General features: G+C 44.7%; 1 protein-coding gene across 1 annotated transcript in view; it reads left to right on the top strand.

Moving 5' to 3' along the window:
- Window positions 1-13,765, top strand: part of RASSF3 (Ras association domain family member 3) — a 77,016-nt gene extending 63,251 nt beyond the window's left edge. Inside the window, exons 2-5 of the mRNA XM_055396768.2 lie at window positions 3,918-4,025; window positions 6,364-6,592; window positions 8,114-8,223; window positions 11,096-13,765. Coding sequence (XP_055252743.2) covers window positions 3,918-4,025; window positions 6,364-6,592; window positions 8,114-8,223; window positions 11,096-11,245 — 597 coding nt within the window. The 3' untranslated portion in view covers window positions 11,246-13,765. The remainder of the gene's footprint in view (window positions 1-3,917; window positions 4,026-6,363; window positions 6,593-8,113; window positions 8,224-11,095) is intronic.
- Window positions 13,766-14,188: the final 423 nt, after the last annotated feature.

Raw genomic sequence — 14,188 nt, 5'->3', positions numbered from 1 at the left:
CACCAGGGAAGCCCATAGGCATGCATTGTGTTTGGAGGACATGCAGGAGGATTCTTCCTGGTGTGAGAGGAAGGGTGAGGGTGTCCTCTTTTAAAGGGTTAAACAGTCTAGAAGTTTCCCAAATGAGGAGACTTTCTCCACTTCCGACACTAAAAGAAACCAGTGTCCTCCGCTCCAGGGCCTCACGTGCGGCTACGAGGCCTTTCCCTTTGCTGCCAGACTCCTTTACTCGGAGGAACTGAGCTTAGTTAACCTCCTGGAAGTCTTTTTTCTCTGGCATTCCTCATTCACACCTGCTGGACAGGAAGTGCCGTGAAGATGGAGGTGCTGTGTGACGTTCCCACACGGGGCAAGGCCTGGCCCACAGCTTCTGTTCAGAAAATATTTGCTGAATGAGTAGGCCTTGGAGAACAGTTGCTACCTCAGTTGCCTGAAAAATGCAAGATCACAGAAGAAGAGTGTAGATCTTAGACTCTTATCAGAAGGGAAAAAAAAATTAACTATGGGAGGTGATGAATGTAAACTTATTTTGGTGACCATTTTTATGTACATATAAAGTCATTATGTTCTACACCTGAAACAAACAGGATGTTACATGTCAAAGTCACTTCAGTCGTGTCCAACTCTTTGTGACCCTAGAAACTGTAGCCCGCCAGGCTCCTCTGTCCAAGGGATTCTCCAGGCAAGGATAATGCCATGCCCTCCTCCAGGGGATCTTCCTGAACCAGGGATCGAACCCGAGTCTTCTGTGTCTCTTGCGTTAGCAGGTGGGTTCTTTACCACTATCACCACCTGGGAAGCCTACTATGTTATATACCTTAAACTATTATGGTATTGTAAATCAATTATACTTGATTTACAAGTATATATAGGTATTTAAAGAAAATACAGGCTTATAGCCCTTTAGGGTTTAGTTGCTTCTGTGGAATTTGCTTTGCAGTTGATCTTTCAATAAGGAGATTTCAGGTTTGGAAGAGACCTTGGAGATCTTTGGATCCAGCTCTTTTCTGTTGTTGCTTCCTATGGTTTGCTGGGTTTTTAATCTCTGAGAAAGTTGGCTGAGTGGTTTACACAGGCATGTCTCAGTTATGCGTGTGTGGATGACCCAGGGCAAGTTTCTTTTCCCAGACTGGCCTGCTCCTTTGACTGAAGCTCCTGGGAATGCTGACCCGAGGGGGCCTCAAGATGGGTGCCAAGGCCAGTGTCATCAGCAAAATCTGTGATCAAGGACTGACCGAGATGATCTGACCACCTGCCCATTGCTCTTGTGCACTCCCCTCAGCCTTTCTCGCCTTTTCTTCTTTCTTCAAGTAGTAAGCCCCTCGATCGCATGTATGCTCCGGTATTCGGACAGTTCACTATTTTTGTGTATTTTTAATGGTGAGCCTTTGGTTTCCTTGATTCCTTGAGTGGAGCCATCCTGTCCCGTTGTTCACACTAGTGGAAGCACATTTTTGCAAACGGAAAGCCAGGAAATACTTTGGGGATGTCTGCTGCTGCTGCTAAGTCGCTTCAGTCGTGTTCGACTCTGTGTGACCCCAGAGACGGCAGCCCACCAGGTTCCCCGTCCCTGGGATTCTCTAGGCAAGAACACTGGAGTGGGTTGCCATTTCCTTCTCCAATGAAAGAAAGTGAAAGTGAAGGTGCTCAGTCGTGTCTGACTCTTGGCAACCTCATGGACTGCAGTCTACTCTTGCCTGGAAAATCCCATGGACGGAGGAGCCTGGAGATGTCTACTCCAGTATCATTTCTTACTTGATAAGAAATGAGAGAGCAGACTCAGGTAGTAGCCCAGGGCACAGCATTAGTTTTGGTGACCTGGCCTAGTCCCAAGTCTGGTTGGAATGGGGCACTTTCCCAGCACCTTTTGCCCTGCCATCCCATCACCCATGAAATGGAAAGTCTCTTATTGTATACTTTTGTTTTAAAAATGTTACATATATATGTTTTGTTTAATGAAAAGTTTTTTTTGGCCGCAGTGTGTGGCACGTAGGATTTAGTTGGGATTCCCAACCAGGGATTGAATGCTCGTCTCCAGTAATGGAAATGCAGTCTTAACCACTGGACGCCCAGGGAAGTACCACGTATTATATCTTATAATTATTTTCTCTTTTTTTTTTTAAATTGAGGTGTAGTTGGTTTACTGTCTTTCAGGTGTACAGCAAAGTGGTTCTGTTTCAGATAGATTCTTTTTCAGGTTCTTTTCCCATTATAAGTTGTTAGAAGGTATTGAATATAGTTCCCTGTACTATACAGTAGGTCCTTGGTGTTTATCTTTAATATTTTGTAGTGTGTATCTGTTATTCCCAAATTCCTAGTTTGTCCCTCCTCCTCTTATTGTATGCTTTTTAGGGTATGCTTTGACGAGTCTTTGGATAGTTCATAGTGAATAATGAATGCCGTAAGACTCTCATTTTCTGATGACCTGTAGCTGGCTCATTGTGGACTGGAAGGAGCAGGTCAGGCAGAGATGTGAGAGACATGTTTTAAATTTCCTTGGAAATAGTCACTGAAGCTCCTGAATAGTTACTTTAATCTACAGCTTTTTCCTTCCCTAACCACTGACACCAATAATAAGATTGCTCTGGGACTTGACACTGGTAGATAGAATGCTGCCCAAGGGACTTGAGGTTTGCTTCCGAAGCTGGGCAGTGACCACGCTGGCCTCCCAACACTGACCCGTCAGACCTCACCAGGACAGGACTGGAATCGAAAAGTTCCTGAGATGACATCGTCAGCACAGCCCTCTCTGGGTCTCCAGTCAAGGAACTTGAGGTCTGAATGGATTTGATGCCCTTAAAGTGCTCCTGCAGGTTCTTTCCTCGCTTGTGGGGGTGTGTTGATCACACTAACTCGGTGCCTGGTGGGAGCAAATGCGCACTCGGATAGCCTGCAGCTGCGAGGATGGGGTGATGTATCTGGCTGGAAAAGAGGTACTTTTTAAAGGTTTTATTTAGGGGGTTATTAAATCATCCGATCTTCTCTCTATCTTGAAGGTTATTAGGACCCTTCTCCTTTTTTGAGTTTATTTCTCAGGTTTGAATCTGATTATGCAGCCTTTCTTTAAGTTTTCAAACTCTCACACAGGAATGGGGGGGGCTGTTCAGTTTAGTGGAGACAACACAGAGGGCCTGGGTTAAAACCGAGCTTGGTCTTTTAACCAGTTGTGTTGTCCCCGGCAAGCCACTGGACCTCTGTTAGCCTCAGTGTCTCTGTAACATGGGGATGCTGACGAAGATTAAATGAAGACCCCAGGTGCAAGTACTTGGAGTTACTGAGGGTGGGTGGGCTTTGGGATCAGGTGTTCAGGTAAGTGCCAACACTTCTCAGAACAGTTTTTATCGGTAGATTAGTTTACGTCTTAGAACTTGATCTCATCTAGAAACGAAGTAAAAATACCTGCTTGGTTAGGTTGTTGGGAGAAGTAAACGCCGTGTAAGTCAGGTGCCTGGCATGCCTGGCTTCAGGGGCCACAGAACTCTGGAGTGTGGCCATCGGTGATTGACATCAGCTGTCACACGATGTTATGCACTGGTTGAGCTCTTTAGGCAAAACAGTTAGTGAATTTTTCACAGTCAAAAGAGGATTTCACTAAAATCCTCCCTTCCAGAGTGTGGGGAGAGACTGGAGGGGTCAGGGTTGAGAGTGGATGGGTCCAGGAAGCCTGGCTACTTGTATCTTCATTTGGAAGATTAAATTACTTCTGGCAGTTGTGTCGAATTTGACAGGTCAGTGATTAGTGCCAGTTTAACACTTATTAACTACCATACTTTTTGCTGATAAAGACTGTAAAGCTATAAAAATCATAAAGTTCATAGGATGTGCATGCGTGTTATGTGGCATGTGAAAAGAATCCTGGCTTTTCTGCATTTTTTTCTGTGATTGCTCATGGATGGTTTGGCTTATTTTTCTTCTAGGATGTGGAGAAAGAGAAGGAAACCCACAATTACCTCAGCAAAGAGGAAATCAAAGAGAAAGTTCATAAATACAACTTAGCAGTCACAGACAAGTTGAAGATGACCTTGGTGAGCACCCATGCTAATAATACTGTTTAGCTTGACAATGTCAAAGGACAACTATAAGTTGTTGGTACCACAGTCTGTATGTTTTAAAATGTCTGAATCACGCTTGCAAACATTTAAAGATTAAGGTATATAGGACCGGGAAACCAGATATTTCTGTATCTTTCAAATGAAAGCAGTATTGTGAAGTAGCTTTATCTCAGAATCAGTCAACACTTCCTAAAGTTTTATTTCGAAAGATGTCATGACCTCCAAAGGGTTGTTAGCATTGAGTGTAATCCTTGCCTGTTTAACACAGGGGTGGTAACTCAGATTCTAACAAGGCCTTAGATAAGTTTTACCTTATGCAAATAAATCTGGAAGTGTCAGGAAAAGGATTTTGTCACCACGGATTGGGATATAATTGAGCTCTGAGTTTTCTCAGCTGGTTGTGGGTGTAAGATGGAGCATGTATTAATAATACTCAGCTTCCTACACTGTTGTTTCAACTTTGCGTTTTCTGCAACTTTGTGCCGGAGCTGTTTGAAGCTCAGTGGGGAGCAAGGGTGTAGGAGGGAGAAGCCCAGGCTTGGTGACACAGGAAGGGAAGCCCACAGCAGAGCCTGCTGCGGGCTCCTCTGGCTGGTCTGGCCTTGCCCCACCACTTGATGACATTCCTTGAGGCACCTGCCACCCCTCGGTGCCAGTGTCCAGGGCCCTTGAGGCCCTGCCTGGCCGTCTAGTGACCCTGAACTGACAGAGTTCAGCAAAGGATAGGACGACCTGGTTAGAACAGGTCCGACTAAATTCTGTCACCCTTGGGGAGGAGCTTTTAAATATAAACCCTTGTGACAAAGGATCCCTATCTGGTGGGATTCCATCCAAAAAGGGAGACAGCAGATAATCTCAAGATTATTCCTCTTTATTCCACCAGTCGGTCTCCTCCTTTTTCAAACTTGGTTTTTATCAAAGCAGAACATTCTCTCCCCCTTGGAGATTAAAACAGATGCAAATTTCCATGTCATTTCAAAGATTAAAAAGAAAAAGTGAAATGTTGTATAATACTTTCCACAAGAATAATGAGTGAATTAGTATTGTAAATTGATCTTGCAGAAAGGAAGAAAAACAATGGCCCATAAAGGAGATTTTTCATTTTCTGTGTTAACTGTCATTTATATATAACTTAACCTGAAGGCTCATTTAAATAAAGCATTACAGTGTTTGTTTTTTTATGAATATACTAGAAGTTAAAAGTGAAGCCCAGACCATTATAACTATTTTTAGCAACTAAAATATTCTACCACCAATTAAGACAAGTGCAGGGGATTTCCCCTGTGGTCCAGTGGTTAGGACTCCACATTTCCACTGCAGGAGGCCCTGGTTAGGGTATTAGGACCCTGCATGCTGCGTGGTCTGGCCAAACAAAAAAACAAAAGAAAACACAAATGTTTGTATCATAATGTCTGTGGTTTACATTGTAACTTGAATTTGTAGTAAAAATACTGCTGCTTAAGGTGTCTGAAGTGCCTCATTGTGTATCCCATGCTAGCAGGGAATCCTACGCTATATAAAATAGTTTATGCAAAATTGGTAATATCTGGTACACAGGCTGCTGCTGCTGCTAAGTCACTTCAGTCATGTCCTACTCTGTGCGACCCCATAGATGGTAGCCACCAGGCTCCGCCGTCCCTGGGATGCTCCAGGCAAGAACACTGGAGTGGGTTGCCACTTCCTTCTCCAATGCATGAAAGTGAAAAGTGAAGTTGCTCAGTCGTATCCGACTCTTAGCGACCCCATGGACTGTAGCCTACCAGGCTCCTCCGTCCATGGGATTTTCCAGGCAAGAGTACTGGAGTGGGGTGCCAATGCCTTCTCCGGGTACATAGGCTAGCCACTAGGAATGAAAATAGCTTGTTTTCTTCCCGTCTGCTCCTTGTTGTTTGAGTATTTCAGAGTCCTAATTGTGACTTTCCTTTTTTGTGTAATAGCTGGTCATCAGTTGGAGATGTTTCCTTTGAGCAGTTAGTCTGCACATGGCCCCAAGCTTTAACAAGCCTTGTGGTTTGGCCAGCATCTGTGCCAGGGGATGGAGGCTCACCCGTGGGCCCCGACCTTTCACATGCAGCTTCGCAGGCTTCAGTCCCCACATCTGCCCTGCAGACCTTGCCTGAGAAGCACTTTCCTGGAGTGTTAACCTTTCCGAGGTCATCTCCTGAGGGGGTGTCTTGAGTGAGCCTCTGCCACAGAGCCATAAAAGAAAAGAACAAGAGAGGAGTGTTTCACCTTCCTTTTCTCTCGTTGCTTTGATGCGCTCTTTCCCTAAAATGCCCAGCTCATGTGTGTGTTCCTCTTCCTGCCTCAGAATTCAAATGGGATTTACACTGGCTTCATTAAAGTACAGATGGAACTCTGCAAACCTTCACAGACTGCTGGAAAACCCGCTCCCAGTAGCAATGGCTGTATGAACACCCTTCACATCAGCAGCACAAACACGGTTGGCGAAGTGATTGAGGCCCTGCTTAAGAAGTTTCTTGTGACTGAGAGCCCTACCAAGTTTGCACTTTATAAGCGGTGTCACAGGGAAGATCAAGGTACCATGCTTAAAATGAAAATGGTCCCTGCTTTTGTTTCTGTCTTTTGACTTCATTCGTGGAAGACTGGTGGGTGTACCTGTATCAGTTATATCAGAGCCCAGGGACTTATTCTGGAATAAATGGTGAATGCATCCTGGCTGTCCGTGTTTTTCAGGTGGACAGCTCTTCGTCTGAGAGCCCAGAGGTATCTGTATGTGAAGTATGTGATGGGTATTTATGGAGGATTTATGAGATAGCCCCCCTCCTGCCCCCACCGCCCCACCCAGCACAAAGAAGAATGCCTTTGTGCTTAAGTTTTCAGTAGCACATTGACGTTGGATGTGATTGGTGAACTTGCAGGCTTCTGTCAATGGCACAGTTCTAGGCTCTCCTTTTCCCTTAGCCTGTCTCATGCTAGGTGTGACCCTGGGATGGGTTGGTACCCTGCCCCCTCACCCCCTACCCCCCCAGGGGCACATGCAGTGGATGAATAACGTTTTGATCTGAGGTCTATCTGTCTGAACTTAATACCCACAGTCAGTGGATTAAAAAGAATCTTAAATTACTGCATGAAACTAAATAAGCTATTCCAGGTCAGGTCAGTTTTGAACAGAAATTGATACCAATGGTGGACAGCAGGGATTTAGTGATTCATGAAGTACTGATTTGAAAATGGTGTATATACGTGAACATTTGTGCTTTCCCTAGTTTTTCTGGGTTGAGCCTATAGCAGCTGTGGCAGAAAATCCACTCACCTTGGCATGATGGGAAAGTCCTTTGGTTGCCTAGGGATGAAACCCAGCTAGATGCTAAGTATGCTCACGCTTCTTCAACATGTACTGTGGGCTGAGCCTGCAGAATAAAGGGATGAATAGGCCGAGGTTCCCATCCTTCAGAGGCCACAGGCTCAGCGGTGGGGGGAAGTTTACATCTCCGGGGAGATGTATATATAATGTATAATTCAGTGGTGTCTGGAAGGGAAAAATAATACAGATCAATTCAGATGGCATTTTGTCTTGCCACCTTCTTTGCCTGCCCCACCTGGTCTTTAGTTGCATAGTCTAACAGTAATAGCATCTTACTGATATATTACCCACATGGCAAATCTTTCAACCCTACAAGGCAGAGAGAGTGTGTGTGTGTGTGTGTGTGTGTATGCAGAGCTTGCGTTCAGACAGACTGCTCTGTTTGTGCCTGCTGAAGGTATATTTTTATTGTTGCAGGGATTACAGATCCTTTTTTAAGTTTATCTTGCTTTCTATAAGGAGGAGCAGGATTAATTATAAGCCCATTTGGAGAGTGATACTCATTTAAATTCATTCTCAAGAACTGTTCCCTTTTAAAATCAAGGCCCAGTTTACATTATGCAGATAGAATGGAAATGGTGTAGAATTCATTCCAGTGTGGGCTATTTATTGGTGACAAGCTGAGGAGGGTGGCTCCCAGGTGTTGAGGTAATCACACTGTTGCGTTGATCTGGGGATGGGGGAGGGCAGTGATGTCGTGCTGTGTTAGTGACATACATCTGGTTCTCACCAGTCTATGCCTGCAAGCTCTCGGACCGGGAACATCCACTCTACCTGCGTTTGGTAGCAGGTCCCAGAACAGACACACTCAGTTTTGTTCTTCGCGAACATGAAATTGGAGAGGTAAGTGATTGTTCATTCTTGCTTTAAAGCCTGCAGACCAGCTGGTCCTGTTTTATCGCTCTGATCTGGTGACTCTACCAGTGACTGCGGAGGAGGAGGGGTGGGGAGGGGAGAGGGAATGTGTGTGTCTGTGTGTGTCTGCCTGTCATGGGAGGAGACGTGGTCCTGTGCAGGCAGGGTGTTTTTGAATTGTCAGAAATGAACCCAGAGTTAGTCTACAATATAATTTTCTTGTAACACTCATTATTTTGGTCTGTAATTTTCAGAGGTGGAAGGATATACACTTTTTTAAAACTTGATCACCACCCAGTCTCATTTTCACCCCTTCCACCTCCAAATTACTCTGATCCAACTGAGCTTTGAAAGTCGACACTCTCCATATGTTAGCTGGTAATCAAAGTCTCCAGGCTCTTTGCTCTAAAGGGAATAAAGGGAAACACAGTCTCTTTACTATGAAAACCATTTAACTTTCTAGACTCTTTCTTTCTTCTTTGCCCAGATGATTTAAGAATTTATGTCTGTGCGTTCATTATTTGCCATTTTCTCTCCAAGAGGGACTGTATTTAGGTCAGTTCAGTTGAGGGAAAAGGCACTTTAGACTGTCCTTCTAGATCAAGTGTCAGTTGAGTAAATCTCTCAAGCTCTGGGTCTCAGCCTTTTGTCTAGAATCGGAAATGGCATGAATTGTCCATGTATAACATTTTGTGATGCAGTAAGAATAGTTTCTAGGTTAAAAGTTAAGAAACCAAGACTGCTTCCTGCCATTCCTTTTACCAGAGTAGGAGCACAACCTTGGGTAAATCTAGTCTTTTCAGTCCTCAGTTTTAAAATCTGTAAAGTGGGACTACAGACTTGAAAAGCTGGTTTTGAGTCACAAATTAGAAATGTATGTAAACATGCTTGGTAAAGAGTATGTTTATATGTCAGTGTAAATTGGAACTTTATTTCGGGGAGTGTTAGAAAGACAGTGATTTGGGACATTTTGGAAGTTTCTTTGATCTTTATGTTTTGAAATCTTTAAAATCCACTCTCATTTTGAAGAGATAGCTTGGTGCAAAAGTCTAAAGTTTGAGGTTTTGGTTGGTACACGATAGTCTACCCTCCGCAAACCCGTCAGACACATCAGCGTAGTCATGTCAGCATCTTCTCTTTCTTCGTGCTGGTTTCTGAGTGTTGCACAGTTTTGGTTCAGTTCAGTTCAGTCGCTCAGTCGTGTCCGACTCTTTGCGACCCCATGAATCACAGCATGCCAGGCTTCCCTGTCCAGTTAGTGTAATTGGAGCTGCACTGTCTGGGAGGGAATTATGCTGGCTTAGTGTTGAAATTCACGTTACACTGTGTTCTAATGTTCCGGGTTGCTTTTCTGACCCCTCTATGGTATTCTTGTGTCTCAAGTTTTCGAGGTTAACTGAATTGAGAGAAGAAACTTTCCATAGCTGTCAGAGAGTGGGAGGGAGATGCTATTTTATAATGTCTTTATTTTGGAGAACTTATGTGAAAAATAAATTGTTAAATTTTCAAATTAACAGAGTATTCTAATGTAGACAGTTCTGTTCTCCTGCTTCATTTCTCATTTTCTTTAGTAACTAGCTCAATCAATCTCCAAGAGCCAGTCTCCTTCAGTCATTGATCCACGTGCTGATTTTATTCTGTCTCCTCTCTCCGCACTTGTAATAGGTTATCCTGTTTTTCCCTGCCCCACATGCCCCGGGGGTCCCCCATCAGACATTGCTCTTGGCCGAGATAGTGGTGCTCAGCCCAGGACTGAGGGCCTCCTTTTGGGAGGGGAGGACATGTAGTTTGGAAAGAAACCTCCCAGCGGATGCCACATACTCTTCTTGAATTTTACTGCTTAAAAATAATATATATATATATATATATTTTTTTTTTTTTTTAAGAAAAATACCATGAACATTTTGTGCCTGCCAAGTACCAGGTGCTACGAAGTCAGAAGCTCAAGGGCCAAAGGCAAAGCCCACACAGTTGGAAGTACAACAGATGCAGTGCAGACAAGAGAAATACTAAGCAAATAATTATAATACTATTTAGGTCTTTTGTGATCAGGCAGTGATGAGGGCTTCCAGTGCTCAGTGAAAGTTTCTAAAAGACATAATCCTGACTGAGACAGAAGGGAAGGAAATCATGGAAGGGTTCTCAGAGAGAGTGGCATTGAGTCTGGGACTTGAAGGTTGAGGAGGAGTTTGCCAGGCAGAGTGGCGGAGGGGAGAGCATGTGCAAAGCCACACAGGGTAATGAGTGAAGGGCACAGGGACAGTGATGGGACTGGGGAGGGGAGGGTCTTTCAGACTTAGCAGAAACAAGCCAGGAAGCCACTGAATGATTCCAGACGTGGAGGGTCATGCCTCGGTTGGCATTTTAGAGAGAGTATTCAGGCTGGCTGTTTGAGGCAACAGATTAGGGAATGGAAAAGTGGAGCTTGGAGGCTGTCCCAGGGTTGGAGGGGAAGATGGTGGTGGATAGGAGGGGGTGAGATTGATAGTGGGAACTGGGGAAGGAAGGCAGTGACAACGAGGACCCCACAGAGAGGGAGGGTGGAGGGAGTGTGGAGTTCCGTTTCATGCTTCTGTGGGTTAGTGTCTAATGGAGTTAGGTGTTTGCTCTTAGAGCCCTTTTGGAGGAGGCTGGGAAGGAGGGGAGCAGCGGGCAGTGGGAGTGAGCTGAGGTGGGGATGTAGGGCTGGTCAGGAGGCTCAGCTCTTGTCCACCAGGACTTCTGAGAAGGCCGGGCAGCGTTGGGCAGTGTGAGTCAGGAGGGGAAGGCAATCACAGCCCCCTGTACTCCCCACCCTCCTCATTCCTAAGTCTTGAATTAATTAACACCTGGCATTTTTCATTTTTATGTTCCCTCACAGTGGGAAGCCTTCAGCCTGCCAGAGCTACAGAATTTTTTGAGGATCTTGGACAAGGAAGAAGACGAGCAGCTACAGAACCTGAAGGAGCGCTACGCAGCCTACAGACACAAGCTGGAAGAAGCCCTCAACCAGGCGTGGAAACCGGGGTAAAGTGTGCGGCTCCCTGCCCCTCAGGGACAGCACGGGACCTGTGTGTGCACTGGCGGCCAGGGTCTCTCTTGTCGGAGGGCGGTTTTCTTGCCCTATGATGCTAGGGCCTTTCCTCTTTACAAATCTCTAGATCTAGTTCCCCCAAACTGGTCACGCAGCATCCTGCAGCTTGGGCGTCCTCTGTCAGGGATTCTGCAAGCTTGTTCTGTTAATGGCACCATGGTGTTACCTCTTGGCAAGCTGTGAACCTGTGGTCTCATCTGGAGCATTCTAGAGTGCTTTGTAGCATGGACTTTGAGGTGTTTTTTTTCCCTTATTTTCTTTTAGTTAAGTATATGATGATGTTAAGCTTAAGGTTGTGCAAATGTTTTTTTAAAAGCTTAACAAGGACTCTTTCTGAATACTTGTCTTATGTTGAAACTACCTGTATGTTACTGGGTTTTTTTGTTTTGTTTTTAATATCAGAGGAAACAATTCATGTGAATTGAAGGGCACAGGAAGCTAGGGACGCTGAGGAGTTGGTGAAGGAATTTGGAGGAGTCTGACCGAGAGAAAAGAGGAAGTATGGAAGAGGGTGGAGGTGGGGAGTTCTGACGCAAGGTGGTTTGGTAAGTGGATGGCAGAGAAGGTGAACTTGCTTGTTAAGGGGTTAACAGCTTTCAATTTAGAGACATTAAATCCATTGTCACATTGCTTGATTTCCTGGTGAGTAAAATGTGAGAACGGAAACCAAAGAAAGTAGGAGCTAGACCCAGAGGAGGAACGGACTGCAGACTGCAGCGGATCTGGGAAGGCAGCAGGAGCCGCCGCCTTGGTGAACCGGCGCCCTCCCCGCCCCTGCCGGGTGGAAGGTCCGATAGGTGCTGCTTCTCTGGGCCGTCTGGGCGGTGAGCATCAGCGATGACCCCTTTAAAGTTACAGTTTCCCCCTGAGGTTGTTTCTCAAAGTGGAAAAGGAGTTTCGGGAGGAGGCAGTGTAGCCCCCGCCCCGCCCCCCGCACTCGTCGAGTGATTTGAAGAGTGAGGCGCTCTCAGCACTCTCTTTTGACAATCGCTCCCTCCTTTCCCTTTCGTCTTCCCCTCCCTTCTTCCTCCTTCCCTCCCCTCACTGCTCTCCCTTCTCCCTTTGTCTTATAAATGGAAGTAGACTCGATGCGGAACAGGGGTGTGGAATAAGGAGGCACAGGAGGGGCCATCAGCTCCTCAGTTCCAAAGGATGACTGTAAAGTGGGGGAGCGCGGGTGGGGCAGCGTCCACTCCCAGCGGACCACAGAGGAGGGGGTTCTCACGTTTTTAACAAAAGTGCATGTTCCTGCAGACCAAAGAAGCGCATGTGCAATAGGAGCCTTCCTTAAAACAGGTTAAATAATCTCATTTTATGCAGTAGTTAATCTGAAAACAACAGGAAAGGTGTGTTGTGAGTGGCCTTCCAGTCTATTTGTAGTCTAGATAAATTATAAATTCCCAAGGAATTGTTAACACTTTGGTGACACCTAATGGATTCTTTTTGAAATTCCAAGGTGCTTCAGTTCTTTGCCTCCTAAGTGAACTGTGCCTTTTTTAAAAATTGCATTTCTGTTCCCTTCTTGGTGGCTCTTCTGAGTTTTCAGAGAACGCCCGTCTTGTTGGAGGCAGGTGTGTTGCTTCTGCTATGCCACACACATTACTGAGACAATCATATCTTCCTAATAAGCTTTTTTAAGGAAAGTTGGAAAGAAATCCAAAAAAGTAGAACTAACTATAAAATATGTATGGCACATCTTGTTTAATTTTGCATGTAAGTTCCTTTTAGTGCCTCAGTGAGGTTTTAGTGTCAGCCAATACTTTACCTTCATTGTTCAGGGAATGCCTTCATGATTTTTATACTGGTTTTACTATTCAGACTATGGCTTAGGTGTGAGTGTACTGTTATCAACCACCTGGTCTTTTAATTACCCATCCCAGTAAGCTCATATTTTGTGAAGCCTTTGTTTCTCAGATTCAGACACTGTTCGAACCTTAAAGTAGTACCTGATGGGTATCTGTGAAAATTTTTTTTTTTGTTTTACTTGAATTAGATTGTCTAAATTAGGCATCCTCGTCTGTATGATCCGGGAGCTCGCTCTTTGACATGTGCACTACAAGTTTCAATTTGGAAAACTTACTGTGTTGAAGTCCTGTCGGTTCATGATTCTTGAAGACCAATGGTCTCTCCTGAACACTGGTGACTGCAGCATTTTTAATGTGTAAGAGGCCACTGAGGCCAAAGATTTTAAAAAATTATTGTACAAATTCTTATGTTAAATTAAACTATCTGTGCTTTGCTGTAATACTGTTTTCTCTTCAGTATGTGATGGTACAGGAATGAGGTTAAATGAAGGGGTGGTATTGCAGGGGAGCATTTTAAATCACAGAAGTAAAAAAAATTATTTATAATTTTCATGAGTTTTAAGTTTATTTTTATGGGGAAGAGTTTTTTTTTTTCCCTAAAATTGTTTCTGGAATGGCAAATTGTTTCCATTATTAAAAGTTGAAGTTGTTAGTTGATGTTTGTGTGTTTTTATTTATGGTAATATGCCAGATAAAAGAAGGTCATGGGAGTGGGAGGAACTGCTTTTGAAGATAATTGTGGACATGCGCTGAAATGTGACAATTTTCAGTAGGTTTGTATGGTTCACATTTGTTCTTCCAAATGTCTCTTTTCCTTTGCCTTACCATCTGGGGAGGATAACTGGAGGTGAGTGTCTGCCCACACTTCCAAAATGGTTGTTTACCAGCCCATTCTAAAGGAGATCGGACCTGGGTGTTCATTGGAAGGACTGATGTTGAAGCTGAAACTCCAATACTTTGGCCACCTCATGCGAAGCGTTGACTCACTGGAAAAGACTTTGATGCTGGGAGGGATTGGGGGCGGGAGGAGAAGGGGACGACAGAGAATGAGATGGCTGGATGGCATCACTGACTC

This window comes from Moschus berezovskii, chromosome 6 (genome assembly GCF_049115385.1).
Source record: "Moschus berezovskii isolate FMDL1 chromosome 6, NW_MosBer_1.0, whole genome shotgun sequence".
Taxonomy (NCBI): Eukaryota; Metazoa; Chordata; class Mammalia; order Artiodactyla; family Moschidae; genus Moschus; species Moschus berezovskii.
This window is presented reverse-complemented; position numbering and strand designations above follow the sequence as displayed.